A 9,236-nucleotide genomic window follows, 5' to 3' on the forward strand; every position below is an offset into this window, starting at 1 on the left:
TGGTGCAAATTACTGACCTCTGTCATCATTTTAGGTGGGGGAACTTGCACAATCGGTGGCTGACTAAATACTTTTTTGCCCCACTGTAGTGTAGCTACCATCATGCACTTGAAGTGGGAGGGGCAAGAAAACCAAAATTATTTGACTGCAGTCTACTGACATCCACTGGTGAGATTTTATACACTGTAACTTTAAAGGGGACAGAAAATCACGTGCAGTAAAATACAAATGAATGAATAGACAAATATCCAGAAATGCTGTACTGGGCTGTGAGACTTAATGACATCTTTAACGTAAAGAAAATGTGAAATGGTATAAATTCAGGTACAACTGGTCAAAACATCCAACATTTTAATTATGTCAGTCTCTCTGTGCCACCCCATATAGTCACAGTCATGCATGCCAAATTGATTATTTGTATCGCAAATCTATTGTGTTTCATTTCATTTGTATTTTTATGTCTTCCTTAAATGCTGCCAGTTCTCAAAGCAAATTTTAAAGAAATGGCCTTCAGTCTATACACATTTAACTCAGGTTCTCTGCAAGAACACTGTCCCAGATTGCAGTATTTGTGCCACATGCTCATGTGTTAGACAAAGGATAGTTTTTCGTGCAGAGGAGTTAATTATAGTATTTAGCTCTGGTGTTAACTAAAACAAACATATAGTCTTGCTTGCTATGTGATTCTTCCAACACCGCATGCCGGGATGAAACACCATGTGGCTTAGTCATATCCAGAGACCAAAATCTAATTATTTGACTGAACTACAATGATGGTGATAATATTCTGATTTGCCATTTTGCGTCGTGGTACAGTTCGTATCTACATGATAAATCAGGTTGATTTATGCTAAACTACTTCCTCTCGTTTATGCAGTCCAGAATGATCATTTGCCATGTTACTGTTACGCAACAAATGCTTTACTTTGTTCCCCATCTGTGCAGGGAAGTATTGCACAAGTGTTACTAAGTTCTGAAAAACAATTTCAACCATTTCCTGAAAACCAAGTAATTTTGCACATAACAGAAGTTTTATGTAACATTGTGTCGGGCACAGTGGCACTTGGATTTCTTTCATTTACAGTTGCACCCATGCTGAAGCTGATGGTGATTGACTCATTCAAAATAATTGAAGTAAATCTGTAGCTTTTAGTTGTCTCTGGGTGAACCTGCTGAGCTGGTTTAAGAAGTTGTTTTCTCAGCACTTGTTATTGTGACTGTTGTTTGAACCTGTCCTAAAAATGCTCTAGCTCCATTAAAACAATTGCATGTGCTACATTACATGTTTAATTTTTTGCTTGTGCATTAGTGTAATGCAACAGATTATTCACAATTTCAGTGTTGTCATAAGCAAGAATACTTCTATGTGTTATGTAGTACCATCAGGGAGCAGTCTGATTGGTCACAAATTCTTTTTACAGTATGTCAATGACTTTCAGCACACAGCCTGTTGTAAAAAGTTGTCTTCATGAAAAAGAACCATGAGTTCTGCAAAAGACAGTCCCAACATCATGAACTCAGTCTGGTCTCAACAACACAACGGTGGAGGCCCATAAATATACTATAAACTTATTCATGCAAACTTTTTATCGAATTCTACTGATCATTGAACTCCAAAAGTCAGCAGAAAATGCCACATGTCTGCTTAATCAACCACACTGGCTGCCTGTACCACAACAAATGAACTATGAAATACTCATGATAACATTTAAAGCTCTTCATAGTCTCTGCCCTGCATATTTTACTGATCTCCTCCAGTCTTGCACTCCTCCCCCACTCCCTGTTGTCTCTAGGTGCTAGATTGTCCTCTTATGCTACAATAAAACGTTCTAACTCTACTGTTCAGGAACTGATTTGTTTTCATATTGTACTTTGCAAAATCAAGATAAACTAAAATAGTAAGAAGAGAACATCTACTTAACCCCAATCAAGATTGTTTTGAGTTAAAAACAGGTTTGTTATTTCAGTAAAGATTATACATCCATAGTTTATGTAATTGAATGCATTTATGCTTAATAGGATCTCCACAAACTAAACCACTTTAAAAGAGTATTCCCTGAACTGGGGCAATGGTGGGTTTTGTGGCATCTGGGAAATGTTTAGAAATTCCCATGTGTTACAGCACACTGTGATGTGGGTGTCTGAGAAACTGGGCAGCTGATAGGCCCTCGAGGCACTGGTGATAAAATAAAGAGCACAGGTGTAATTAGTAACACTGACGAAGCGTCTTTTCTGTATATTTTACCTCAGTGAGGAACAACACCGAGACCCTAAAAATGTTAAACCTAAACTGACTGTGACTGCTGTTGGTGTTAGTGCAGTTTTCCTGCTCTGACATGTCAGAATTTTGCATTTAATCCTAATAAGGACCCCAACTTTTGGACTTTTTCATACATGGAGCAGCTGGTTGTTTTTCCATGGTTTGCAGTGTAAATTTATATGTCTCATTCATGTTTCAGACTATTAACATGACTTAAGATTTCAAAGATCCAAAAGATTGCCCATTGATTTAAAAGCACTGCATATCTATACATTTGTTTTCCCATAAACTGGCTCATTTAAATGAGTGACCTCATTTAATCAACTCAACCAAGCATGAGGTAAGGTAGAATGCTATGTGTAATAAGGATTCTTATTTTATTTCACCCCCTGCAAAAGACTGGAGGCTCCAAGCAGCTCCTTAAGCAGCATGCTGTTACAGTGTGTGTGTGTGTGTGTGTGTGTGTGTGTGTGTGTGTGTGTGTGTGTGTGTGTGAGAGAGAGAGAGAGAGAGAGAGAGAGAGAAGGGGAGTGTCAATGAGTGCTTGCCATGAAACATACTTGAAAATGAGGGTGAGAGACTGCAAAAACTCCTCCCACCGAGAGCCAGAGGTGGACAGAGAGACACACAGGAGACCCTGGCTGTCCACAGCCCACTGAATAATGCTCAAGACCCAAGGTTTTTATTGTTTCTAAAATATATCTTATTCACTTTTTCTTTCTGACCCTTGTACTGTTGTAACAAGTGAATTTCCCCAGTGTGGCGTTAATAAAGTCTGTATCTATCTGTTTTCACTCCTCACTTCCTTTTTAAAAAAAATCCTCTTTACTTCCTTTACCTCTTCCTCATTTAGCTGTTTGTATTAGTTTTGGTGTTAGTTTGAACCTTTTTAATTATTAAAGGCTGAACAGATAGTTAGTTTAGAATAGATAACCCATTAAAGAATTTACTGAATCGAGCTGAATCTCAGACATCTCAAAGCCTCATGATTAAGGTTCAGACAACCCATTTGCTAAAGAGTAAAATAAAGGACAGCTTCCCTATACATTTTTAAATGTTTATTAGTGTTAAGTAGCTTGCTCAGCATCCTTTCACAGAGTTCCCGTTTTTTGTGTTTCAGTCTAGTTTCTATTTTTATTTCAGTTAACCAAAATACTAACTAAAATTCATGGTTCGCTCTTTTACGTGACGTTTTAGTTAACTATAATAATCTTACAGACAACCTGGTTTTGTTTTTAAAAGAAAAGAAAAACGGAGAGAAGAGTTTTTACAACCTTTTGGTACTGTTGAAGTGACACCTGCTCTCGCGAGATCCCGCTTGCTGCTGAGTCGCTTCTCTCGGAAAGTGTCGTGAGACGTTGATAGTAGAGGACTGCTCGGCTAAGGTAAGTGAGGATACTGGCTCCACCATCAGCACGACAAAAATCCACGTAGTTCCCGGCAGGTGATGAAACTGTAGTGGAGCAGATCTATGTCCGGTGGGGGATGTATTAAGCTCGTTGTTACCCGGATACTCGGTCCGGGTAACAACGAGTGACGGCTCGCTAGCAGCCGGATGCCCGCTGAGGTGATGAGCGGACGGATGGATGAATGGGGCGGATCAACACGCTAGCTACGGTCACGTCTAATCGATTCCGCGATTGAAGCAAACTAGACTGATAAATAGAGTTATTATAGAAGCGATAATTCGGGGGGAAAGGCGCGACTTTGTGCGATAACTAAGCTTTGGTAAAGACGAGAGATTTACAGGAGCCCCGTGTAAGGGTTACCTAACGTAGCATTCCGGGCTAACCTGAGTCACTGGCAGCTGAATGAATTCTATTAGACCGGCACATCGCGGCCCTTCGCCCACCTAAGATCACCATTTAATGAAATATGCCGTGTTTGAACCTGCGGTAGCTGGATGAGGAGAGGAGCTGGTGTCAGAAACAGCAGCAGGGTGCCGATCGTGTTCAGCACCATGGACAGGGCTGCGGGAAGTCCTCGTTTACTTTTATTTTCAAGTCTTAAATTTCACCTTACTGAGCCTGTTTACTCGCTTTCTGAATAGCTGTCAGCATAGGACTGTTTAATTACTGCACTTACAACATATTAAAAACTAGGCATTGGGCAGCTCTTGTCCACATTAAAAATAAACATACAATCAACAGTGTTTGAGTACCTTTTATAGTTTCATTTGATTTGTTCGTCTTTGGCTTGTGTGACCTTACTTGAATACTTAGGTGGTGGAGTGTGCAGAGCATATTTTGCAGCCTTAGAAAAGAAATCCCACCTGTGTTGAGTATTTTTAGTTATTTTTGCCCCTTGAGTTGTCATTTGACTATTTCTACTTGCTGTGTCCACTCTGAAAGAAATATCCTTCCTCTTGCTGCTTTCCCTGAGGTTATCCCTCCTTTCCCCTTCGTGCTGTACAGATTTTACACCCACCTAGGGCACTTTTTAAAAAATCATTATTTGTGTCTGATATGACTCGGTGTAAAAGTAATCTAAAGGGAGAATTTTAGTCATTTGTCCCTGGTTATGACCAGATGGCTTTGTTATAGATGTGTTCAAGCCATGCTCTGTAATATAGGACATTTTTCATGTGCTTTAAGGGCTTGGCACCATTACAGGCTAACATTTGAAGGAGAAAAAAGCATCAGAAAGGGTCTGAACAGATTGTGCTGAAGCCTGGAGTCATGGCATCTCCATCACCCGCTCTGTGATAATGACTGTGGGCGAGTAACACAGCTTTGCACCTGTCTTGCTGCGTGCATGTAGAAGTGAGATTTCTCTGGCTTGATTTTGTCATTTTAGTGTTTGAGAGGTGAGAGGAGGAGTGAGCCAGAGTATTTACTGGATTGTAATTTAACAGACTTGACAGTTTGGCTCGTTAATCATTCTGTCTCATTCCAGCATGTTAATAATTAAGACCAGCATGATTGCTTCTCAATGTCTGTTTCTTTTCAGCCCTCCTAAAAAAAAATAAATCAATCCCCGCTGGACAACTGACACTTTGCAGAAAGGCCTCAAGCACTTAAACTGACGTTTAGGAACATCGTCTGAATCATGGGGAACATTTTTGGGAATTTGCTGAAGAGCCTCATAGGGAAGAAAGAGATGAGGATCTTGATGGTGGGGCTTGATGCTGCTGGAAAAACAACCATCCTCTATAAGCTCAAACTGGGGGAAATAGTCACCACAATCCCAACAATCGGTATGTGAAAGCAACTTTCTACTCGCATCAGCCAACAGTGGATATGATGTTTTGCTTCACGCACTGTGTGACCCCTTATTTCAGGGTTCAACGTGGAGACAGTGGAATACAAGAACATCAGCTTCACTGTGTGGGACGTGGGTGGGCAGGACAAGATCCGTCCTCTCTGGAGACACTACTTTCAAAACACGCAGGGTGAGCGGAGCTAATCAGAGGGTCACAGCAACATAAATGCTTGCATTTCTCTTCTTCTAATGCAAATGGTTTATTTTGTTTCTTACTCTTGCCGCTGCAGGTCTAATCTTTGTGGTGGACAGTAATGACAGAGAGCGTGTGAACGAAGCGCGAGAGGAGCTGATGAGGATGCTGGCTGAGGACGAGCTGAGGGATGCCGTGCTCCTCGTGTTTGCTAATAAACAGGCAAGAGACTCTAGTGTTATGTATATTCATACACGTAGCAGGCTCATAGCAGAGGGTGAGCCCCCAAATACCAGCTTCCTTATCTGTGTAATTTTAAAGCAGTTCTGGAAATTAGGTGGCATTAAATTATAGTGTGAGTTGTAATCATTACCAGGGTAGTAAAAAGGTAGTAAAACAGTCATTGTGAGATGAACTAATGGGTAATCACAGATGTTACTAGTCACATTAGTGAGGTCAGTGATATTTAGGTGCAGACTTATAATTAACATCATGTGATATTCCACATCGAGAAAGGTTTTCACAGGAGTATTAGGGAGCAGTTACTTTCTAAGCTCTAATGTCTTAAGACTACTCTCTAATGAAGCAGGAATATTATAGAGCAGTTTAGAGATTAGTTACTCTGTAATAATACTATTATTATATGTTATAATACTATTGTTATGCTTTGTTAAAGAGCTCTAATATTCCTGTGTTTTCACAGGACTACTCTTAGACTCTACTACAGAAAAGTTACTCTCTAATACTCCTATGAAAGAAGAAGACTTAGAGAATAACTACCCCTAATACTACTCTCTAAAGCTCCTGTGAAAACACTGGAGTATTGCAAAGTAGTAATAATAATACTCCAGTCAAAATAAAACATGCAGAAAATTCATCCACGCAGAGATGGAAAGCGCAATTTTCTCTCCTCACTGACCCGTCTGCTCTTTGACAGGACTTACCAAATGCCATGAACGCCGCAGAGATCACAGACAAGTTGGGCTTGCACTCTCTGCGTCATCGCAACTGGTACATCCAGGCCACCTGCGCCACCAGCGGCGATGGCCTCTACGAGGGCCTCGATTGGCTGGCCAATCAACTCAAGAACAAGAAGTAAGAAGAAAACTGGAAGAAAGCATCCAGCGACCACACCCATACCAACTTTTTATTTCTTTTTAGGGATGAGGGTGCGGGTTGAGCACCGAGGTTTTTGATTGATAAAAGATTCTGGGTCTTGGGTGGGGGCGGCGGGGTGTCAGATTTAGATTTTTGGTCTGGTCCTTCTGGTTTTCTGTGGTTATAAAAAAAAACACATTCTCATGTTCGTATCTAACCAGTCACTCACAGACACACACACAGAGACACACACATATGCACACTAACAATAAGCAATCACAGCAGGCACTTGCTTTTCCTCCGTCCACCTCTCGTCCACCAATCGTCTTTAGGTATATAATGTACTGTATGTTAGTCTCTAGGTGCTGTGTCGAGTCACATGGGACTCCAGCAATGAGTCCAATCTGACTTTGTTGATGTATGTTTTCCCGTTGTCAGTGGTCCATGAAAGGAACTGTTCCACGTCCTGTTTTTTTTCTTGTTTTTGTTGTTTTTTATGTCTTTTCCTACAGAGTTCCAGAGCCATGTTTGAGAACAGTCACATCTGGCAGATTCATGTCACAATGATTAATATGATTGCTTTGCTTTTCCTTTTGACTTGCGAGCGTGTACTTGAACTCCGCAGCCTAGACAGTATTATCCCAAGCAGCTCTCTGACGTCTTTTGATATCTGTGCCATGTTTCTACTCCCCGTGTGGCAACCCGAAGCGTCGAAGCCGCCCTTTTTAAATATTTTAAAACGCACAACACTCTTTCTCAGTTGCCTCACCTGCATGCATCCTGCCACCACTGTTGGGTACTTCTCCATCCAGAGAACCGCATAGATGTTATTTGTATGTTTTCCCCCCTCATCGTGTTCTCGCGCCGTTTACAGTAGGATGCGCAAAACTATCACCACTTTTAGTGCAGTTGGTGGCAACATTTGCTCAGAACAACAACAACAAAAAAAAGCCAACAAAAAAAGCGACTAGTCAGCTTTATGGTCTTTTTAGATGTGAAAACAGCATATAGCACATTAACTCAGCACAGATGGCCTGTGCTGCTTGTCTATACGAGTACTCGAACTGCGTCAGGTTGCTCTTGCTTGTGTAGATTTTTTATTTTTAATTTTTTTATTTTTTGTGTCTAATTTGCATACCGGGGGGGTGGGGATGGGGAGGGGGACGATGCTGTAACTGATAACTCCGTATTACTGAATGTGAATATTGTTGATGAATCTATAAGTGGCTGTAATGATGTTTATCTGACATGCCATCATTTCAGTGATGTATCTGCATAAGTCATGCAAAACGAAGCAGGGTAACCGGATTGGTATGTCGATGTTGTAGTTTGCAGAAATTCACAAACCACCAACTTTCCGAACAGCAGACGGGATTGCGGCGTCGCCACTGATACCAGCAGAATCCGCAGACTCCTGTCAATGAAACGATTCCTTTGTGCCACACATGGGTACTGCTGCCACTCATATACCAGTCACAGTGCAACACGCTGTGCATCCGCCCTACCAACTTATCAGCACATATCCAGCATCTGTTGTAACCATGAGTTAGATCCTTTGGTTTTTGTGGCCTTATATTCCGATTGATTTCCTCTCACAGAGTTTGGTTTCATACTTACCAGTAAAGAATGATTTATTCCTTATTGCCCTCTAACGGCAGGTTTCGCACCACAGCTCACTATGGTAAGGCAAAGATTTCGTCGTATAATGTGTTCTTTTGATTTTTGCCCGTATACTTGATTCATATTTGGTGGTAGATTTCTTCAGTTCTCTTTGGGGTTTAAATGAACTTTGATGTAGACTGTGTCTGTGAAACAATCAGTGCAGAGAAATAAAAGATTCTGATGATTCATTCTGTACCGTTATAGTTACACAAGTAGATTTAAAAAAATGTTGAAGACCATGTTTCAATGCTGAATGCATGGAGACATCTGTATGTGATGTAAGAAACCAAAATCCTGCTGTATTACGAATAAACCCATTTTCTGAATGATCTGTCTCATCAGCTGGGAGCGGGAACTAGTAGGCTTCATTGCCACATACGTACAGATTCTTCTTCTTGTTTTGGCTGCTTACACAGCACCATTTCACCCTGGCATTTTCCTTTGTCACACCAACTCTTCTGCACATCCATGAATCTTAGCTGTCTTTGTTTTTTTTTTCCTCTGGCAGCTTCATAGTCAACATGCTTTGTCCAGTACATTCACAATCCCCGTCTCTGACTTTGTTTCCAAGCTGCTCAACCTGACCTGTCCCTCTGATGTTCCAATCCTGTCCATTATGATCACTCCTAGTAAAAATCTTATCATCTTCAACTCAGCTTTCAGTCCTTTTCTCAGTATCACCGTCTGTAAACCGTACATGGCAGCAGGTCTCACTACCACCTTGTAAACTACTTCCTCTCTTGCTGCTATTCCTCTGTCACAAATCACCCCTGACAGTCGTCTCCAGCCTACTCCACCCTACTCCACCCTGCCTGCACTCTC

At 41.1% G+C, this 9,236-nt stretch overlaps 2 protein-coding genes across 3 annotated transcripts in view; one reads left to right on the top strand and one right to left on the bottom strand.

The window, feature by feature from the left end:
- fkbp11 (FKBP prolyl isomerase 11) overlaps positions 1-3,621 on the bottom strand; it is a 12,124-nt gene extending 8,503 nt beyond the window's left edge. Inside the window, exon 1 of the mRNA XM_005739654.2 lies at positions 3,535-3,621. The gene's annotated coding sequence lies outside the window, so the exon portion shown is untranslated. The remainder of the gene's footprint in view (positions 1-3,534) is intronic.
- arf3b (ADP-ribosylation factor 3b) lies at positions 3,591-8,740 on the top strand. Of its 2 annotated transcripts, none has more exons than XM_013912547.1 (5): positions 3,591-3,645; positions 5,210-5,456; positions 5,541-5,651; positions 5,752-5,876; positions 6,592-8,740. In XM_013912547.1, the coding sequence occupies exons 2-5, from the start codon at positions 5,309-5,311 to the stop codon at positions 6,751-6,753; spliced, it is 546 nt and encodes a 181-aa protein (XP_013768001.1). In that variant the 5' UTR covers positions 3,591-3,645; positions 5,210-5,308; the 3' UTR covers positions 6,754-8,740. The 2 variants fall into 2 exon arrangements, with proteins under 2 accessions (XP_013768001.1, XP_005739710.1); XM_005739653.1 differs by lacking the exon at positions 3,591-3,645 and adding an exon at positions 3,665-3,704.
- Positions 8,741-9,236: the final 496 nt, after the last annotated feature.

This window comes from Pundamilia nyererei, unplaced genomic scaffold (assembly GCF_000239375.1).
Source record: "Pundamilia nyererei isolate P.nyererei 1_Seehausen unplaced genomic scaffold, PunNye1.0 scaffold00092, whole genome shotgun sequence".
In the NCBI taxonomy this organism is placed as follows: Eukaryota; Metazoa; Chordata; class Actinopteri; order Cichliformes; family Cichlidae; genus Pundamilia; species Pundamilia nyererei.